The sequence below is a fragment of the Cavia porcellus genome, unplaced genomic scaffold (genome assembly GCF_034190915.1).
Source record: "Cavia porcellus strain 051 isolate PalLab524CR breed Dunkin Hartley unplaced genomic scaffold, mCavPor4.1 scaffold_8, whole genome shotgun sequence".
NCBI classification, from domain to species: domain Eukaryota; kingdom Metazoa; phylum Chordata; class Mammalia; order Rodentia; family Caviidae; genus Cavia; species Cavia porcellus.
In genome coordinates, this window is record NW_026947491.1 from 67,189,735 (window position 1) to 67,212,913 (window position 23,179).

The window sequence follows — 23,179 nt, forward strand, 5'->3', positions numbered from 1 at the left end:
CTGTGTTTCAATTTTATAGTTAATCATCAGACACTTTAATATGATAGTGTGATAATTGATAAAAGAAATAATATAATGATAGCCCAATAAATTTTTAGACATAATGGAAGATATACCTTCTAAATAAAATTAATTTTGCAGAGATATAAAATATGAAATCAATATTATGGATAATGAACCCATGTAAGAGAAAATCCATGTGTATCTATTATTTCATAATAATTATTTTGTGCATATGTGCAGCACATACACTAAAATCAGAGCAATACAGAGATTATCATGGCCCCTGAGCAAGGATGACATACAAATAATGTTTAAGCCTTTAGATGGTTCATTCAATTTGACAATAGATATTGGAATATTGTTTTATAGTAAGGAAAAATTTTAAACCACATATTTTAATAGCATTAAACTTCTAGTAATTTTAACATTTTAACTGATTCATTTAGCTCAAAATATTTTCAACCACATTGTAAATCTTCTGAAGTCTCTGCCTTGAAATGTACTATTAAATATGCTTTGTCTTTTTAAGATGAGTTTGCCATTGCTAGTCAATGAGTCTGTCTTGTGATTTATTTCAAAGGCAAAAAGAATATATTTACTTCATATTCATAATTATTTAATTCTAGTTTTAATCAAACAGTAATGGCAATATAATCTACTAAAATGTATTATTTAGCCTTCTACAATTTTTTCTTTCTTACAGTAAATCATGACACAATTATTAAAAATACAAGTAATTATTTACAGTCTTATTCCCTGTTCTAAGCTTAGGTTCTTAGTAGCTTTTAAATAGTCAAAACAAAATGCTTTTATTCATAAGAAAACTTCTACCATGCATATGGGAAAGTGTTGAATTTGTTAACATTTTTTATGTTATCCTTCTACCTACAGTGATGTTCTAAAATGCCATAGGATAAATTTACTCATATCCTCTCCATATATATGGAATAATAGCTCTATATGGTGCAAGGCTGAAACAGAGATCCAATGTCCCATGCTGAGACAAAAGTCATCTTTATGATGCTCCATCTACAATGAGAAATATTTAAAACATAGTAACTATAGGGGTTATCTATCAAACATGTGAATGAATAGTTATTTTCTGATCTTTAATACCAATCAGATGAAAAAATAATTGGCTCCTGAATGATCAGGATTAAATTGGAAAACATAGGTGAAAATTTAGTATAAATTATAGAATGCTGTATAAAAATAGGTACTATAGATACATAATCATTTTGCGGTTTTAGAATTATAAGGGAAATTTAGGCAAGCCAAGTAAGAGATGTAAAGGAAGAAGAAAACACTGGCTATATATCAAAGACTTGCATACAGAAGACAGATATTTTGCCTCAAATTCTTTATTATGAGGAGTGTCAGATATGGTGCCATGAAGCATAGCATAGTAAACGCTAATGAAAACTGCAACACAAAGAAGGAGCCAAATAAAGAATATGAATAATTGAATCAGTTCATCCCCAGCTCGTTTGCCTTTTATTCTTCATTTCAGTTAGTTACATGTCCATTGGTTATCACCAAGGTTATGCATGCACCTTGAAATGTTCACAAAAGGTTCAAGATACAGGGGTTCATAATTAGGTTATAATGTTATATTCAGAATCCCAGGGAAACTAATAGATTCTAGAAATATTCATTAAGCAAGATGAAAAACTCTTACACAGTTTCAACTACAACAATTTTAAAGACAGGTACAAGCTTCATCAGCCACAAAACTCACAAAAAAGTAATTGATTGAAGAATATCTCTTTTATGCAAAATATACATCTTATGATATAATTTAATATTCTACTATATACTGACATTATTCCTTGATCATTTAATAAAAAAATACTCTCATTGCCAGAATTTTACATTTTGTAATATTTATAATTGAGGTAACGATGACAATAGACTTAAACTAGTTAATACTGTTGGTGAATTTTCTTTTAAGCCACAGCAATTTTTCCATAGCTAAACAAATAGACTAAAAATAAGTCAGTTTGGGTAAACAGACACTAGAAATTTTGTAAAACAATTAATCTGATAACATAAATGTTTTGTAAGACAATAATATAGTCGATTAAGGATCCATCCATAAAATAGATACATGAAATTAAGTCAGATCTATATGACATGAGTATGCTGCCTTGTATAATTCACAGCACAACCTACGGCAGGCCCTTGAGGAGGAAAACAAAGAAACACGGGCCTTATTTGAAGCTTCAGAGATGTCTATCATGAACTTGGCTTCCCTTGATGTGAGTTGGCCAAAGCTGTTGATCCATGCACACATATTGGTATTTACAGTTGTTGATTCATGGCCACTGGTCAGTCTCTGAGGAAAACACTCACTCAAGGAACACCAAATCAGTTCCAGCCACAGTTCTCTTGTACAAGCTTTAAGTACCTCATGAAGATGTGGGGACTTCTTCCAAGTATAATCTGGTCAAATCAGGGCACATTCAGTAGCAGAAGTTGTTTCCAGTACAATCCTTGGTATGGCTAAATTCCAATGTCCCCTTTTCAGCAGTCAAAAATCCATGACACATTCTGTACAACACTGCAGTCAATAACAGCAGCACCAGACAGTATATTAATTCCTTTACCATAAATAGGTGTGTAATTATAACGTTCTACGTTTGATGTTATCAAAAGGATCACAGTATCTCTAAATATCACATACGTATGTCTGGATAAATACATTTCTGTACAAGATCTCTGACATGCAGTTCATGCTCTAGACTCAAGGATATACAGTAATACAAGTTTCTTTTGTCCAATAATAAAAGTGACAATTGTCTTTCTAACAAAAAATGAGCATGAGAACTAGGAATTAATAATCTCAAGGTTCTAGATACTTTAAAGCTATCTAACTTTCTATTTATATCATGGCATTTTCTCCTTTCATATGGCCAACACACTGCACACCCTATCGCTTTTGCATTTGGTAGAGCTATGTAAACAGACTTCCTTCCACTTAAACTTGGCAAGACTCCCAGGGGACTTTGCTGGAGTGTACTGATGAATACTGGTTGCTGGGTAGTAAAAACTTATACTGTACTGTGCAACCAAGTACCATGGTGAATTTGCTGCTTAAATGCTGCTTATCAAAAAGATTCACAGTGCAGATTAATTTAGGTAGTATATAGGGCGTCATTAATTTATACTCAAAGCAGAGAGGCTGCTTCAAATTGCAAAGAAGACAAGGGCAAGGAGTGAGAGAACCCAGTAATAAAATCGTGAATACCTTCTCAAGGCATTTCTACATTTCATGGAGACAGATGGCAAATACAGTTAAGACAGGGAGCTAAGACAGAAAAACAGAAACAACATACAGGACAAAGCACCTGATTAAACGCTGCCTGGAAATCTGATTTGTCGTTTGATTCAAAATTTTAAGGCTAATAGATAAAGCCTGTGAAAACCAGTGACTATTATAATTGGCAAAAATTAATGAATAAAAATAAAAGAGAAGGGTAAAAAGACACCAGAACTTTGGGTAATATATGGCCTTTTGCTTATAAAAATAATGACAAATCTTGGGATTAAAAAAGTTACTCTAGTACCAAGCAGCAATTTCTAACAAGGCAAGCCTGGCTGGCAGTTACCTTTCTCTCATGTTTTGTGCCTTCCCCAAGTCATTAAGTAAGAGATCTGGCATCGGCTTGCGTGTAACCAGTAATGACAACCTCTTTGCAGTTATCTGTGTATAAACAACCAAAGACATTCAGAACTCCAATACAGCATTTTTGAGGAAAAGCAAGTCAATAAAAAATTAAAACGATCTTAAAACAGATATTTCTATCAAAGAAGAAGGGAAAAGATGACAAGGAGAAGCTCATTGTCCTGCCCCACATTTCAACATGCAGAACAGTCAACCATTGCTTTCATATTAGCAGGATGATTTGATGCAAAATACACGTATCTTGGAGCCAGAGTTCCCAAACTCTGCAACATTGCTTTTGGTGACAGGGACAAGATGATCCATGCAAATGAGCTGACCAAAGTCACAGTATATGCAATTCAGATAGGATCCCAGACATCTTCGGAATGATTTAGTCACAAAAAAATGAAGTTCCAATAAAGTAGCTGGCATTTGAAAGCACACTTTTTAATTATATCTCCCTGAATATACATTTATATGTTAGTGTCCTGGCCAATATCTGACACTATATGACATTTTATTGCAAGGGGACATCAGGGCAATTAATATAGAGAAGTAATAATACTACTTCAGATAATCTTTAAAGCCAGGATAAGATTTTCTAGCTACTGCAGGTAGTATTTCTGACTTCAAATAGTAGACTCATGCAGGACTTATACTGTATTAATGGAGCCTGGAGTAATTCTATTTTATTATTTCCATTATGGGTTAAACAGGACTGGAATTGGTACAATTTGGCCAGCTGATGCAGTTTGGTTACAAGATAGATGGGATGGGAGATCGAGAGCGTCTCAGAGGACAAGGAGAGTTGTAAGGTGATGTGACTGGAGACAGCCTCAGAGCATTGCCTGCCAAGCCCGCTATGTTGTTTAAGCTTCGGGATTTTTCGTATCCTTTCATGAAAAAATGCACAGACATCAGTTGAATTCCACCAGAAAATAGACACAGACAAACAATATCATGCAGAGTAATCAAAAGTGCTATTTCTGAGCTCAAAAATAATTCAACATTGATATATTTTATAAGTCAAAAAAATGAAATTCACTATAACTGTCAAAATTCGAAATGATTAAGCCAACTCTCACAAATTACAGTTGTAAAAATATATCATTTTCCAGAATAAAATTATTATTGATTTAACTGTGGCATGTAAAATGCCAATATTTTTAAGAATTAGGCAAAGCAACTTAAGTAAGATATGGTCTTAATATTTTTAAATTTCAGAATGTTTTTCAGAAAGTAAAAGAAATAATGAGTCATTTTTCTCTTTTCATTTTTATTACTTGAGAAGCTAATGAAGCATGCTTAACTTTAGGTGAGCAACTCTTTTACTTGCATATTAATTCTTCTAGGATTACAAGGTCTAAATGATGATTTTTAAATAGTGGTACTTAACATAATTGTCATAGTGATATAGTACAAAATGCCCCTTTCTAATCATTTGAATAAAAATAAATAAAAGAATTAAATAGAAATTGTGTCACAATTTCCCTGTAATACACCTAAATTTGATTATGTTTTCAGCTAACTTCTTCCTTTTTCCTTCATCTCCCAGAAATTGAAAAAACTTTTCATTTTAATTCATCTTTTTTCTATTATCTTTTATCCTAATCTTTTGTTTACAATAACTAAACAGAATAAAACAGCCTCTCACAAACTAACCCAGTGGTTCCCCTTAGCGACTCAAGTAACACTCCCATTAAGATCTCCTTAAAATATTAAGGCAGTTTAATATATCATAATATTTTATTATAAAATATTAACAGATAGTTTAATGAAGTATAGATCATCTAGAGTAGTATGAAGTGAAAAGTCTTAAAAGCAGGGCAAATATTGATTAAAAATGTCCTATTATACAACTTTTCAAATAAATATGCTGACAGATCCAGTGAAAAAGTGTTATAGAACAGGAGAAAAAATTTCATTTTGAGCAACCAAAGATAAGTAAGCAGATAAAATTCTAGTGAACATCTTATCTGTGTTTTAATGTATAGCACACTTTTGACTCTACTGAGCACACAGCACGCTTGGTGACTGTGAAAGAAAAAGAGTGATTTGTTTGTTCTCAGGCTCCTACCAGCTACTCTTTTCTTTAATCATATCTTTTCTTAGAACTTCCAAGATAGAAGGCATTGCTATTCCTGTACTTTCACTGCAAGAAGAGACGTGACTTACCAGCTTATTTGACTTGTGTGAGATCAGCACAGATATAGATTGAAATCATAAATCTATGAGAGGGCAAACCCAACGAGGGGAAAAAGAGGGAATGGCAAACACTCATTCCCCACATACACACCCTTTAACTTTTAGTGGACTGCACGTCTTCTTTGAGATTTTTGTAAATAGAAACTTATGTAATCCATTAATCATAGTACAGTTTTCTAGAATGTAATTTCTGTTAATTAAAAAATTATGTTAGTGTTTGTTCGTATTCTTTGTAATAAAATACTAGAGGTGGTATATATTTCATTCTGTGCTGAAAGATGTTATAAAAATAAATTAAAGGATGTCTTAGATTTTTTTTAAATTTCAGTTAATTTATTCTTTACATAAAAAATCCTCACTGCCCAGAGGGTTGTTACTATTACTTCTCTGTAAAGTAACTAAATATTAATTTTGGAAAGTGTAGAAAATAAATTTATTCTACACAGGAGTTGATTGTCATATATAAATTTATGCTACCCTGTAAACATTGATTAGTGTTGATTTAAAGGGAAAAAGGAAAATGGTAAATATGCTTAAAAGCAAAAAAAGATTATTAATACCTAGAAATCATCAATTCAAAAATTATGACTTTGTCATTTACAATTTCCATTCTACCCTACAGGACTTCTAGAAATACAAAGATCTGTTTGACAGTTTTATATTAACCATGTGAGGGACAAATTATGATGGTCTAACTGTTAGCTATATTTCTAAACTATAATTTGCAACATGAATGCCATTTATACTGTTTATAGAGTTTTTTTTGCTGTTAATGATTTCAATATTCACTTGAAAGAGACCCTGTTCTAATTTAATAACAAGTATTTAATAAAAATGTATATCATTCACATAAATTTATATTTTTTATTCTACAGCTTTACTTATGGTTACAAAATTTGATAAGTAGCTTCCTAATTAAGCATTTTTAGAGAAGTTGAAAATATAAATTATTAGAATAAAAAACATTAAACATATTTTAACTAACGTCTGAATAGACATCTTGCACTTTGTTCAGTTCATAAGAGCATGTTCTTATTTGGGGCAATATTATAAGTATCAGTCCATGTTCATTATTGAGTATGTTCTTGTTGATAAAATATGGTTTCTTAAAAACTACTGTGTAATTAAAGAAATATGTTCTGTATGCTGGATTTCATTCTTTAAGAGAACCCTTAATTGTTCTTCATATATGCCCAACTATATTTTGTAAGTAATAGGAAGAATGCAATGGAAATCCAGTAGTTCTTTTGCATTTATATGAAAAAATTTTATAATTTTTAAAATAAAATCAATAGGCCAATATTAAAGGTAAATGAAGGGATCCTCTGGGAAATAAATGTCTGAGTAGAAGTAGTATATAATAGCTACACATGCCATTAATGAAAGAGAAAAATAAGTGAATAAATAATTGATAGATTATGGTAATACATCACACTAAAAATGCTTTAAGTTATACAGAAACGTTATTATACTTAGGAGACAAAAACACTTCATTACAAAAAGAATTAAGCAAGATTGAAAAACAGTTGATATGGCAAAAATGACAAAGCTTAAAAGCTCATAAAAGAATTTTTAAAATGTCCTCAATAATACTAAAATTTGTGTTTGTAAAATAAAATTGCATGTAAAATGGTCCCATTAAACTAGATATCTTATTAATTGCTTTGCTCATAAATTGTTCAATAATATGATAATTGTACACTTTATAATTTGCAAAGGCTTTTCTGATCTGTAATTTCTTTTGACAGTTTTAAAATTTAAGCTATTATCTAACAAAGAAAAAAATTTTAACAAAGTTCTTAAACATGTAGTCTTAGTATTAATGCTTCATGGAATACTTCATTAGATGCACAAAATGTACACAAATTTAATCACACATACATACAAATATGTACTGGTATAAGCTATAAACAATATACAAGTACATACATATATTTAGATAAGTAGATATCAATGTAAATATTCAATGCACATAGAACACATTCAGTATATTATTAGTTAGATATTATTATCATTATTTAATGTATGCACATATATTTTCCTCAAATACTATAGTAAGATATTAACTATCTTCACAAAATATTGAAATTTTGTAGCACATAGGCAAATGTGAAATAGCAAATAATCAAACACATTCAAATGGTTAAAATGCATTGTAATTCAAAAAGTAGATGCAGATGATGGAAATAATGGAATGGAGAAGTATTTAAAATATAATTAATCAGGAAGCAAGAGTCTTTTTGCTTTTGAGGCTCAAAGATATAAAAACAGAGGACAGTATAATATGATCAGAATAAAAAAAGTGTGAATTACAACATTAATAATGACAATTTTCAAAGAAAGTTCATCACAAAATATTTTAAGCTTCAAATGGCAAAAGTTAAACTGGAAAAAACTGCAATTAATACTAAATAGGCACATTGTTTAAAAATGCAGTTGCACTAATATGAAAATTTTGTGTTGGTTTTCATTCTAATTTAGTCAATAAATCTTAAGAAAATCACAGATCTTTCTGTTATACACTTTAACAGAGACACCACCCACCATTCTCATTCATTTGACAAGTCTTAATGTGTCAAGCAATGTTTGGTATCTGTTGAAAAATAGAATGAACTTAAAATTACTTTTACTCTTCCTGAAGAAAAATTCTACATGAACATTTTTAAGTTCACGAGCAACATACAAATGCATATATATGCACTTTCAAAGCTTTGAGACACTGACAAAAACTGATGATGTATTAGGTAAGAAATTTAGGGATGGAAATACAGCTCAGTGGCACAGTGCCTGCTTAGAAAGCATGAGGTCCTCAGTTCAATTCCCAATACAAAAAAAAAAAAAAAAAAATTTAGAGTTTATTTGGGGCTTTAAAATGAAAAAAGCTTATTCACTGTCTTATAGCCACCAATTACTTATCAAATATATTCATAAAGCCAATTAGCGTTATATGTTGTGGAAAAAAAAACCTTTTAAATACTGCTAAGTACATTTTATTAAAATAATTAGATGAATGATTTAATATTTATTTACATATTCCATTAAAATTCTGCTCACAGACAAATGGAAAATTAAAGGAGAAGAAAAAAGGCTGAGAAGCCTTTCAGATAAGACAATCAATTAGTCTATCGTGACAGGTGTTTTTAAATGTTTCAGATGAATGAGGATGGAGGTGGGGGTGGGAAGAAAAGATCCACACCTGCAGTCTTTCCCAGAAAATGATGAATGAGCCATTTACATCACTGTGTATTTCCAGCACTTATTTAATTGCTAAGTCACCTGTTATAATCTGATTAAATGCATGCCTACCTTTCCTGATCCCTTCATCAGAAGCACACGTGTAAGCACCTGTCGTCAGTAGGAAACATGTTTCCCCTCTTCTGTTTTTGTCTCTGGTACTAGAGCGTCTGATGGGAAGCCTTTCTGGGGGTGATAATGGCGGCTCACTTCCTGTACTGTCATCACCTGATAACACTGGTCACAGCACCATGCCCATTGACAAACAATGATGGATGAGGAAATGAGACAGTACAAAGAGTTTACACCATATGCCCATAGTCCAGTCACTCAATATACAAAACACAACTATTACATCACAGTAAAAATCATTTCCATCACTCATCACAAAAAAATTACATGAAGCAAAATGGAAATGTAAAAGAGCGAAATGTTCTACAGAAAAATTTAATTCCATTTTTGGACTCTGTCTAATAAAAGATTGGTTTTTATGTAAGTAGTATGAAATCAAAGTAAGTGGGATAGTGAATTAGCAAAGAAGTTATCTTAATTTGTTACATGCTATCCAGTACTGCGAGTAGGAATCTTCAGAAGGGGAGACTTTAAGAAAAAAAGTTATGGAAATATTTTTGCTGCAGTTCTTTTAGAGACCTTCTTTTATTATGTTCTGAATGTAATTTCCCCCAAAATATTAATAAAAATAATCCTAAAGCACAAATGTTTTATGTTTGGGTTCTCAATTTGGAGGTAGCAAAAATATTTTTGCACATATGGTGGAAATAGAACAACTGCTCTAACTGTCCTTGAAATAACTGTTTACATCTGTATGCTTGCCAAAGACTTTTGTATTCTATCAGCCTAAATATCCGCTTGTCATTACAGTGTTTACCAGAGATGAGTGTGTCCTCTTTTTCCATGCCCTTCTTAAGGGTTCTGCATGGACACTCTGAGATCAGTCTAATTAGTTGTACAGCAATATCTACTAAACTTCCCCTTTCCTAAAGACATTCTTAATAGTTTTCAGATATATAATGATAGAATTTACAGAGCAATTACTAACAGAAGAATTGTGAATAAAATATGTAAATAGCAGCTCAGCTCCAGCCACATCTTCTTTCTGTTTGTCTCATAAAGATGTCTGGAAGCTAAGGAGAGTGAAAATAGCACCTGTATTGCTCATTAGTTTGCTTGCATTGCAAAGTGGTATTATTTCTACAGGGTGCAAAATTATTCATGTGGGATCCTCATAAGTCATTTTTCTATTAGAAAAAGGTTGAAGTATACTTAAATCATAGGGGATGAATATACTTTAAAATCTTCATAGTGCAATAAAATCTATTTACATTGTTAAAGTACAAAGTGGTTCATTTTGCAAGATATGATAGACTAGAGCTGAAATTATTGCCAATGACTGTGGCAGAGTGAATATCAATTTAGTCAATGGATGATCACCTATGGAAGGAGGGAGTAGGGATTCAGGTAATCTCACACAAAAAGTTCACCAATATTCAGATCTGGTAGGGAGCAGAATCCAATGCATAGTGAATAAAAAGGACATCCACAGAAATTCAACTCTGTCATTAATTAGCCAAAGCAGATTATGCCCTGAATAATTGTGAGTTGATCATAATACATGGTATCTTGCCTCACCAAAGGGGTTGTATTAAGATACCCTACCTAACTTAAGAACAATGAAAATTTAGTCATCCACAATATTAGTAAGAAAGTGTTTTGTTATTGAAAGAATTATCTTCCATATCACCTCTTTGGTGTTTAGACCTTTGATAGGTAAGCATCCATTTTTCTTAAATAACTTCCTGTGAGTTAGGTTGAGATGCATAGTACTAAGTGGCAGAGCTAAAACTGAGACAAACACATCAAGTCAAAAGATATGGAGATCAACATTTGGAATGAAGGATGGAGAATGGCCGATATCATACCATCACATCATGCAGAGAAACAAAGAAACATTGGCACAGAAGCAACAAACAGGCAAAAGAAAATATTGGCATCATCAGCAAAAGGCATTCCCACTAAAGCAAGAGAACTCTATAGACCAGCTATGCAGTCTTCTATTTGGGATCCGTTTAGAAATGCTACCATCTAACTATCTACAAGCCTGACACAAACACATATGTTATAAAGAAATAGGACTGAAAACTTATGAACATTTGCAAACAAATGAGAATCGCTGCCTTCTGCCTAAGGGACACACTGGTCTATAAAGTACTAACATGCACTTGAAATTGTGCCTTACCTGATCTGTTATGTTCCAGGAGTCGGTTGTCTTTGCCCAGACATGTGTCACTCTGTGTACTATTGCAGGCCATATTTAATTCTGTCTTGCAAAATGTAGGTGAGCTTGCCTGAGGGGCAGGAGGAATGTGCTTCTTTCTTTTTCTTGGAAGTTTCTGTTTGGCCATTGCCAAGGAGTAGTACATTCCAAAATTGTTGACAATCACAGGAACTGGCATGGCTATGGTCAGCACTCCAGCCAGAGCACACAAGGCTCCCACCAGCATCCCTGACCATGTTTGGGGATACATATCCCCATATCCCAGGGTTGTCATGGTCACAACAGCCCACCAGAACCCAATTGGAATGTTTTTGAACTGTGTATGCTCACTAGCAGAAGGGTCGTTAGGTTGAGCGCCTACTCTCTCGGCATAGTAGATCATGGTAGCAAATATCAAAACTCCTAGAGCCAGGAAGATTATCAGCAGCAAAAACTCATTAGTACTAGCTCGAAGAGTGTGTCCAAGCACCCTCAGACCTACAAAATGGCGGGTGAGCTTGAAGATTCTCAGGATCCTCACAAACCTTACAACCCTGAGGAAGCCAAGGACATCTTTAGCAGCTTTAGATGACAGCCCACTGAGTCCTACCTCTAAGTAGAAGGGTAGGATGGCCACAAAGTCAATGATATTCAAGAGATTTTTGATGAATTCAAGTTTATTGGGTGAAAAAACAATACGGACTAAAAATTCAAAGGTAAACCACACGACACACACTCCTTCCACATAGGTCAAGGCAGGATCCGTTTCAATTTCATATTGTAAAACGACACTCGTCCCATTGATGACTGGTTCTGTCTTGTTTTTAACAATATTGAAAGCTTCATGGGTCTCCAGGCAAAAGGTTGTGATTGAAACCAAGATGAAGAATAAAGAAGCAAAAGCAATAAACTGCAGAAGAAAAAGAAATAAAAAAGTATGATCTGAACCAAATATACTTCGATCCAAATCTAAGAACATCAATTCTTGTAAATAAAAAAAGAACAACACATTTCGAACTTTCATTTATGTCGTTCAAGTAAAAGAAGACTTCTGTATGTAACATTAATTAGAGTATAAACATAATGCGTATTAATTTGTCAGCTCGTATACAGACATAGTTTTAGTTTATGCTGAATGATAGTGTCTTGAAACTTTTACTAAGAAATAATAACCTGTGAAGAGAGCACACAAAATTATTCTGAAAGAATTTTGAAGGATAACAGGCTGAAAAAAGAAAAGAGAAATTAGATCAGGGCTCCAGATTTTGTGTGCATTCCCAGAAAACTTATTATTAAACCAAAGTTTATATTTTGTAAATATAAATGTATGGAGGAAAAATTGAAAATGACACAAATTTAGTTGTAAGGTTCCATTTATAAATAAAATATAACATATATCATGAGATATAAACATAAAAAATTTGTAATACATTCTACAATTTAATTTAGCGACTTAAATGGAGATCTGTCTGATGGAGCAAATCTGGGGAAGAAACACAGAGAGCAAGGCTGAAATCAGAAAAATCAATTAAAGAACAAATTAAAAGGCAATTTTCTTGCTCTATTAAAATAACTTTAAAGTATTCAAACTAGAAATTATAAGGTTGTAGTTTTTAATTCAACTCTTTATTTTTGCTTTCTTCAGTAAATAATATATTAACATGCACATACCCAATAATAAGGTTTCCATTTGTAGAGACCTGACTAGTACCAGGAACGATTGTAACAAATTTGCATAATTAATTCACATCACTCCAAATAACAACATTACTACTAGCTAAATTTTTGGTCCAGGAATAGTAATCCTGGCAAGTCTGAAAAAGTTTACTCTCTAAAATATAAAATAATAGACCTGAGAAGCTAACCTGAGAGTTTAGCATCATATTCTGCTTTCTTAACTTGTCAAACTCTTAAATACAAAAACAAATACATTGGGAATCATTTATTTAGAACAGTATCACATATTTCTTAGTATTCATTATCTGAAAATTGAAAGCCAGTGGTGTAAGTGAATGCTAGGAGCTTTACTGGCCGACTTCTACAGCTGTCATAAATCTGAGATTTAGCACACCAAACAACAGTGTTCTTTGAGTATCTAAACAAAGGAATTGTTCAGAAGAAAAATAAAAAAGTGGAGAGAACCTCTCATTTGGAAATGATAACGTACCCAAAGACTGTTGCGCCCTAACATCTCCTTCTCAAGCATGCCACTGAAAGGGACTCACCAGGTCTCCCAGATAGACTGTGATTGTTTTAAAGGACCAACTGAAATTATGGAACTATTTTTCTGCATAATGCTGGTTAGTAAAGCTATCCCGTGATGGTATGTGACTGTCACTTTTGTGACTTTGACTTGCTTTCTGATGTATATTTTTCCTATTGTCCTTGTTTTGGTATTATAAACTCACTTAAGTAGCTATTTCAAACATATTGCAAGGTATTAATTTTTCATAGTTTTCATTTTATATGAATAAACATATAATTTTTTTCAATCAACTAGTTATTGTACAATAACTCAGACCCAATACACATTGAAAGATGCTGCCTATTAAAGCAAGAATTTGTTTTAATTTATATATAAATTATTCCTTAATGTAATCACAATTTTATGTACAGATTTGAACATTATACTTTTTGTCATTCTACTAAACTCTTTTGTCATTAGAATTCTAATATGGTCAGACATGGTAGCCCACAGCTGCTGTAATCCTGGAGCTATAGGGCTGAGGCAAGAGGATTGGCAGCAGTTCTAGGTTAGCCTGAGTTACACAGTGAGTTCCAGACCAATCTGAACTACATAGTAAGTAGTTTCAAAAACAAAATTCTGTTAACACACCTCTGATTCTTTCCATTTGCCTTCCCTAAAATTCTCATCTTGTCTCCAGCATCTCATGCTGAATGCCAAAAAGTTTTAGTGCACAAATTTCATCAGCAAGGCAGTAAGAGAGTATAAGATAACTAAGCTACAACTTTATTTTATTCTTCTAATGTTGCTCCATGACCATTTGTCACCTAAATTTGCAGTCTCAAATTTCACTTACATAAATGTACTGCATTCAGTATGTTCTCTTTAAAAACACGTACTACTGTGCCCACCATATCCATAAAATAAAAGTTTGTCTATATAAAACACAGTGCCTGTTATAAGGTTATTTTCATTCATTCATTCATTCATTCTTCATTTATTCATTCATTCATTCATTCACTGTCTATGTCTCTCTCTACCAGCCCACAGGTTAGGTTTCTAATTTAACAGCAATTTACCAGTGTAATCTCTGCATTTGAGGAATTCACAATGCATTGCTAGGGATACAGGCATGAAATTCATCAATCACATAAAAATTATTTGATTACAATTGCTACAAGTACAGTGAGAGAAAAAGTCTTTTAAAAGGATTGAAAAATGAGCTAAGACTGGCAAGTCATTGAGATCTCTGACAAAATGTTCAGGGGCTAAAGTTTGAGGGCTGGGTGGAAGCCCATGGAACGGAAAGGGTAACTTTGAGTATCACACAATAAGAAGTTTTAAATGTGAAAATATGGACTTTTAATCTTAATTTTTCAATTGACCCTTGGCTGTAACACTACAAAAACCACAGGTTTTCCACATTTGCCTATGTGGCATAGATTGTGATGCCTAAATCCCAATCTAGCATAAACCCTCTACCTTTTTAAAGCTTAATCTTTTTTCCTAATGAAATTTTAATCAACCAGAAATGAGTTTTAAAGTGAGGTTATAAAGTTACATTACAGTTTAGTTGCTGATAGTGCTACTTTGATTTTATTGTCGACAGAATTCACTTGTCTTAAGTTATTCTACAGAATGATTTTTTGAAATGATGTTAAAACATAAAATATATAGTAAAATGATTTTCAATTGAAAATACTATGCATATGCTAGAAACAACTTAAGAAGACCTTTTAAAAATACAATCATTCCTCAATATGAGCTTCTAGAATCTGAAAGTTACGTTCACTAAAGAAATTAATGATACTGTCAGAGAAAGGTGAATAACTGTCAACACATTTATGGCTAAAAGATACTTGTAAGTACCATGAGTCATCTTATCCTTGGAAACAATTTAAATTACCTATATTCCTGGAAGAAGAGGGTTGTATGAAGTCATGTGTGTTATAATATACACAGTTACTGCACAAAAATGTGAATTTCTTTTCCCATCATGACATACAAGACCATTTTGCATAGGCAGAAGGAATCAGCATTTAGTAGGCTTTCAAGGTAACTGCACTGCATACTCAAGTTTGAAAACCAGCTTCCAGTGAAAATGAGCTCGCAGTGTGTTTTTTCAAAAAAACTGATAGCATGCTGTCCAACAAATTGGAAGAATCTTCAAATTATGCACATCTGTAGGCTGTTGAGAGAATCCTACTGCAAAGAAGACCAAAAAAGAAAAAGAAAAAAAAAAAAAGGTGTGGGGGGAGAAGTCATTCATGGAAAGCAAGATACTCACATAGTTTCAAAAACAGAATAGTAGGCCATAATGCCAAGTGAAATAAATCAAACACAAAACATTAAATATTGCATGTGCTCCAGAATATGATAAATCCAAAAGGTAAATAAGTTAAAGAGCAAAATAAAATAGACATGGTGAGAAACAAGGAGGTACACTCTGTGGAGTTGGGAATGGAATGTGGATAAGGAAGGAGAGGGGTCGAGATACCAAGGGTGCATGTTCCAAGTCCCTGAGACTAACATAAGTATTATGTATGGCAAACACATGCTAAAATTATTTTTTATGTAAAGTAAGGGTGAGAGTCATCAGAAGAAATTGAGTCCCTATGAACATCCTTAGAGATTTGGGGAGAATGTAGAGTGCTTTCCCTGCAAACAATAGAAATTTAATTTATGAGCATCTTAATTTGAGTATCAAGTAAATGTGTGACCATAGAGCTTAAAAGACTGTAATTAGCCAGGGGCAGATAATTGAACTGTATTATCAAGGACTTGATACACTTTGTTAAAACTTAATTCTAAGTTCTTCGGGTATAAAATTCTTCTTTCGCATTGGCTTACTGAATAGAACTGGGGGAGTAAAAATGAGGTTAGACTGAATAATATTAAGAAAAAAATTTAAAAAGAAGGGAAGAAAAGAAAAGAGATTGTATTTATTTGCCTTTCATCTACACTAAACTGAGATATCTTTAAGGACCTGAATTTTGTCTTACGTATTATTTTATCTCCTACTCCTGACACACTGATTAGTACTTAATGTGGCAGGATACATGACTCGAATGGTAGAAAAGTAAATAAAATATTAATAAATGAGAAAAATGATTTTAATTAAAAATAGAAATTAAACAATAAAGTTTGAATATCAAAACAAAAATAGAGAATTTTACAACACAGTCCAACTGAACTAGCTCACTCACCAATGATGATGCCAATAGTAACTTCCATTCAGTATTAGAATATGTCAGGGAAGAGCTGAGGGAAAGCCACATGGCCACTTCTCTCTTCCTTTCCCATTATAATAATACCACAAATTCTTAGAGGCATTGAATGAAAATAAAATCAAGCATGATGAATAATTAAAATGTTAGAAAGCTTTCCAGCCAGACAAGATGAATCCTATTGACTGAATTCACAGAACTGATGTATCATTCCAGGCAGCTTCAGAAAAGAAAATTCTGTTAAAAATCAGCTTATGAGTCTAACACGTAGAGATTTTTCCTCTATACGTCGGTAAGTCCAGTGTCTGTGTTTAAAAGAAAAAGTCTTCAAAACTCTTCTCCCCACACCTGGCATCTCAGTAGGAAACCCTTAGGTACCTATATAGAAGGTATCATATTAACATAACTCTATATAATTAATTGAGCAAGTATGTATAACAAGTTTATTCAACTAAACAAAAGTGAGCTCTAAAACTTACAGATTATCACTGAAAGTATCCGTTCTCAGTTCTCCCATAGCCCAGCGTCATTAATTTTGCTGTGATTTTCATACATTTTTGTTATTAATTCCATGTGACGACAAGTTACACTAGGAGTGTAGTACAGGAACTGACCAAGCACAAAAAGTAGCTGCCCAGTTCATGTTGCAGAGTTAGTAAAGGGACAAAAGTTTTAAACATGGTGATTAAGTATGCAAAAATTCTTTAGCCCCAACACAGAGCATGTTCTTTAAAAGTCACTTCTTCATGTACTAGAAACCTAAAAACTTTAAAAGGTGAAAAAAGCTTGAAGAAAAATGAAATCCACTTTTATTTTACTTATTTAAACTAATAAAACATTTTAATAATTTTAAAATTATTAACATTATGGGAAGATTTTTAACATGCTATCTAAATTACATGCTAAGGAATTTCTTTTTTATGATTCCACAAGAGGTATATCTACTTTTAGCTAATATTCTAAAACTATACAATTTCCAAATGGTAATGTCTCACTTGTCTTATGCTCTTCCTCCTTTTATATTTCAAATACTGATAAAGACATAAGCAGAGCAAAAACTTCTAGTACTGAAGTATCAGAAGTTCATGGAACTCCTGATCTGAAATTTGCATTGGTAAAATGTTTAATAAAAGTACAGCTATATGTAGAAGGACACACAATGAAACATTATTTGTACTTTAGAAATGAAATTGTCCACAATATAGATAACATGGTATGTCCATAATACAGCATTATAGAAACAAGGTATCTTGACCTGTATTGATATGTAATCATGTCAATCTAAACACAAATAATTGGGGCCAGAGATATAGCTCAGTGGTACAGCACCTGCCTGGCAAGCATAAGGTCCTGAATTCAACTCCTGGTACCAATAATAATAATGATAATAATTGTGACACAACTACATGCAAAGTCTAATCCCAAGTCTTCATTTATCTACTGCTAAGGAAACAAATGAACCAAAACAATATAATCTTGTCAATGCTTATATCTGGATATGAGGGTTACTACAGGTGGGAAATCTTGTCAACAAAATTGAGTTTTCTACAAAAATTTTAATCACACTTTATAGGTTTAATTTTTAAAACAAAATTCAAAAGAAAATAATGACTGAGAGAGGACTAAATATGAATCACACTGAACCATCAAGCTGATTTGCTTAGTCCTTAGAAATTACACATTTGAAATATGATCATTTTTCTTCTTTCTTACAGCATTGTAAACTTACAAAGTATTCTTAATTGGGCATATTTTCAAGCCTCAAACACTAGCTTTGCCATAATTAACAAGTGCGTGGTGTTGTTCACTGACCTGGGTCTCTAAAGAGATTAAAAGAATCTCTTTCATTAGTGATTCTTTCTTCAAGGGCCAGCTGAGTGAGGACAAATAGAGCCCAGCATCTGGTGCTTCTATGCACAGTTAGAATTACTTGAACTGGTTAAATCAAGTTTTTATAACCCAACTTTCATTATTTCATTGTAAATCCACAGATGTTACTATAGGCATAGTATTCAATTACATTGTAGAATTATATTTAATTAAATGGAATTATCACATACAATTACTATATTCAGCAATGAGTGGGAAAGAATGTTTCAGGCATCTATATTATAAGCCTGGTTGCATATTACATACACTTTCATATGTACAATATTTAAAAAAATATATATTATATATATATATATGATGTAGATTGTATATGTAAGCATAACTTACATATTATATAGAGGCATAAAAATTGATATAAAGCATATTTCTCATGCTTCAAATAAAGAAAAGATACCTAAGAGTTACTTTTGACCATGATATTTACTGCATCATCTTCGATAAATATCTTCAACTCTATTTTTTATGTATTTATTCATTATAAATATATTGTTCTCCTTTTATCATTTTCATCTCATGCCACAAATTGACTTCATTTAAATTGTAGTCATTTGTTAAAGTCAAGGGTTACCACTGCCACCCAAGTGTAATTTTATGTTATACAGGCAAGGGAGGCTTGAATATGTATGTTATTAGTGAGATCACAGTGAATTATGATACAAAGATAACTAGAATTAAAAATCATCAATTATGAATATACTGAGTTATTTATTTCTCTGAGTTTCATGATAAGATTTAAAGTGCTTTGTAACTAACATGTCACGGAAATACTTCTGTAACTGTTTCATTAGACAGGGGTCTCCTAGTCTTTTTACATGAAACTAGTAATAAATGACAAATGATTCTATATGAGATCCCAAGGTGAGTTTCAGCACAATTATGTGCTTACTATATTATGAAACCAAAAGCCATGTATTAACTATATTAATAATTTTTAAAATACCATGATGTGAACTTAAGGCTAAAAAAATTATCGGTATTCACAGAAATCTGGAAATGATACTTAGTAAATGTTGAGAAATAGTGGCAAAGACTAAAACCACATCAAAAAAGATTCCTCTCATTTTTGGTTCATCTGTCTGGATACACCACTTCCCGCAAACAGACCTGAAGGATGATTAATGAAATAAGCAGAAGAGAATTGAAAGAAAAGTATTAACTATGAAGAAAAGCAGGACACATGTGGGAAATGACTGTCAGTGTAAGTGACAACAGCACGCTGACAAAGTCAATGATGTTAAGAAAAGAAGGAGCCTATGGGGAGAGAAATTTAATAATGACAATTTACAGAGGGAAAAGACAATAAAACATCTATCAGATGAGATAAATGCCCTTTGTCATTTTTCTTTATTAAAGGACTGTGCTAAAGAAGAAGAAGAAAGCACAGACTCCAAAGGATCGACAGACTGGTACTAAGAGACATGAATGACAGGAACACGTGTGTATGTGCACACCCAGACACAAACACACACATACTACTGCACTTACAAGGGTTTAAATAAGATTCATTCTTAGATATTATAACAAATCATTACAAAATTTACACTTTCAAAAAGCTACTCAGTAATAATGGTCCCAGATCATATTTTTTTAGTAAAGAGATTAATGGTAATGCTAATACTAAACTTTCTTGAATGCTATTGCTAAAATCGACTAACACAGAATTTTCAATACATATAAACAAAGAGCACGCCATGTTATCTGTCATTGTTTTTAACCAATTTTTTTTTTCAAATTTAACTGGGCACATTCTGTCATAAAGGGAATTGGGGAAGAAATTCAACAGTGTGCAGTTCACAGCACTTCCATAGAACAAATAAGTGAAAATAAACTAGTAATAGCTTTAAGATGCCAGTAGGTAATATATAAAAAGTGTGGCAACTGTAAAGTATAAATTGTGTATTTCCTTTCTAAAAATAATAATTAATGAAAATAAGAGAATTTCAGAAAGTGAATTCAGAATGTAAAAATTTCATTACTCTCATTTAATCTTATCATGCTAAAGTACTTAGGAATCAATACAACAAAAGAAATAAAGCCCTGAAAAAAGAAATTGAAGAGGACCTCAGAAAATGGAAAGACATCCTTTGTTCATGAATAGGAAGAACAAACGCTGTGAAAATGGCCATTCTCCCAAAATTGTTATACCGATTTAATGCAATCCCAATCAAAATACCACTAGCATATCTCACAAATCTAGAGAAACCATTCCTAAAATTCATCTGGAACCATAAGAGACCTACAATAGCAAAGGCAATTCTAAGCAATAAAGGCAAGGCAGGAGGCATCACAATCCCTGACGATGTTATACTACAAAGCTACTGTAATAAAATCAACATAGTACTGGGAAAAAAAAAACAGACCTGAAGATAAATGGAATAGATTAGAAGATACAACCACAACTACAAACACACCTAGCCACTTTATCTTTGATAAAGTGTCCAAACACATTCACTGGAAGAAAAGTAGTCTCTTTAATAAATGGTGCTGGAAAAATTGGCTCTCCATATGCCAAAAACTAAAACTAGACCCATGCCTATCACCATGTACTGAAGTCTAAATGGATCAAAGTTCTAAATACTAAAGCTGAAACAATAAATCTGTTGAAGATAAAGTATTTAGAAAGCATGCAGATATATGGGGCAGGTAGAGAATTCATGAAAAAGAATGAAACTGCACGTGAAATACTTCACAGACTCAAATAACTGGGATCACATCCTATTAAATAGTTTTTGCATGTCAAAAGAAAAATTTTCAGCATAGTCAAAGAAAATCCAAAAATCGAGTAAAAAGTTTTAGTGAACTGTCGCTCAGACAAAGGACTTCTGTCTAGAACATATAAAGAATTTTAAAAAATCAGATCCCCAAAATTCAAAGACCTAGTCCAAAAATGGGCATCTGAGATGAATACACAGTTTTCAGGTGAAGAAATACAAATGGCAAACAAATACATGAAAGAATGTTCATCATCATTAGTCATTAGAGAAATGCAAATTAAAACAACACTGAGATTCTATCTCACTCCAGAAAGAGTGGCCAGGATAAATAAAACTACCAACAACAAATGCTAGAGGGGCTGTGGGGAAAAAGGAACTCTCCTGCACTGTTGGTGGGAGTGCAGACTGATGCAACCACTATGGAGGTCAGCCTGGAATTTCCTCAAAAAGCTGGGATTGGAAGTCCCATTTGACCCAGTTATTCCATTTCTGGGCATATTCCCAGAACTGAAAACATCATACCACAGTGATATATGTGCACCCATGTTTGTAGCAGTACAATTTGTAATAGCCAGATCTTGGAAACAACCTAAATGCCTATCAACTGAGGAATGGATAAAAAAGATGTAGCATTTTTATACAATGGAGTACTACTCAGCTATAAAGAATAATCACATTGAGATATTTATAAGTGAATGAATGCAACTCTAGACCATACTCATAAGTGAATCACATGTGTAAATACTGTAAAGTCTCCCCAGTGTAAGGAATGGGAAGAGTACATAGATACAAAAAAGTTAATAATTATAGTGAAAGGATAAGAATCTGCTCAAAGTAGAAAAAATAATATCTCAGGGAAAATGAGGAAAAAAAAAAGTAAGGGAAAAGAAGAAATATCTAAAATTATATAAACACACTTAGGATAGCTAAGGTGATTATGCTACAAATTCTATAAGTTCTTACCAAAAAGTTAACATTCACAGGATTGGAACAATTGTGCATATTATTGCATGGTGATCTGAGGAACTCTTGAAGATCATTATGTAAAATCAAAGATCATTATGTAAAACAACCCTAGTTATACTCCTACTATATCGTTTTGAAGGCCTATATTGTCAGTGTTTTGGGCTCTTTGCTATTGTTATTTATTTTTTATTTTTGTTTCATGTTTTTCTAGGAATTTGTTTTATTTTGTTTTTCTCTCTAATACAGAAAGGATAGGTATACATGTATTATGTGTAGAACTTCTAAACAGTTTATGAGAATTGATTATGTAATGTATGATGAAATGAACAACTACTTTGGAAAAAAAAGAGACATTATGGTATCCGGAACTGATTCCATAGTGTCATGCTGTGAAATCCAGCAATACTGTTATTCTTTGTTCAGAAAGGTTTTCGCCTGCTTCATATTGTTTAATTTCAACATACACAAAGGTATGGACAGGTAATTTGAATGGGAACAAGAGACATTATGGTGGCCATTGTTCATTTCCCTATTGTCTGGTTTTGAAGACCTAAAATGCCTTCATCGTCCTGTTCTGATCAGTTTAAAACTACTTTGTTTTGTAGCAATTCATTGTGTGTGAAGATATGGACAACTATTTAGAAGAAAACAGGAGACAACATGAGAGCCAGTGACGATCTCCTATTTTTTTGAAATCTGTGTTACATTGTTTTCTTCTGATCTGCTTTGTTCCATTTTGTTCTGTTTAGTTTTACTCTGTTTAAAATAAAGATTTTTAAAAATCCTATCATGCTACAAGTAGCCTCTATTATCCCA

General features: G+C 32.5%; 1 protein-coding gene and 1 non-coding gene across 15 annotated transcripts in view; one reads left to right on the forward strand and one right to left on the reverse strand.

Moving 5' to 3' along the window:
- Window positions 1–229: 229 nt before the first annotated feature.
- On the forward strand, window positions 230–332 carry LOC111753369 (U6 spliceosomal RNA). Its single transcript, XR_002788175.1, has one exon. It is a non-coding gene; the product is annotated as a U6 spliceosomal RNA (small nuclear RNA).
- A 1,138-nt stretch (window positions 333–1,470) lies between these two features.
- Window positions 1,471–23,179, reverse strand: part of Kcnc2 (potassium voltage-gated channel subfamily C member 2) — a 175,759-nt gene continuing 154,050 nt past the window's right edge. For 3 of the 14 annotated variants that reach the window (XM_063255152.1, XM_063255154.1, XM_063255153.1), the window contains exons 3-5: window positions 11,364–12,291; window positions 9,179–9,343; window positions 1,471–4,560 (exon numbers count right to left, since the gene is read on the reverse strand). In XM_063255152.1, the coding sequence (XP_063111222.1) occupies window positions 4,424–4,560; window positions 9,179–9,343; window positions 11,364–12,291 (1,230 nt within the window). In that variant the 3' untranslated portion in view covers window positions 1,471–4,423. Of the gene's footprint in view, window positions 4,561–9,178; window positions 9,344–10,868; window positions 10,970–11,363; window positions 12,292–23,179 lie in introns of all 14 variants that reach the window. The other 11 variants (XM_063255161.1, XM_063255160.1, XM_063255159.1 and 8 more) reach the window with 11 other exon arrangements.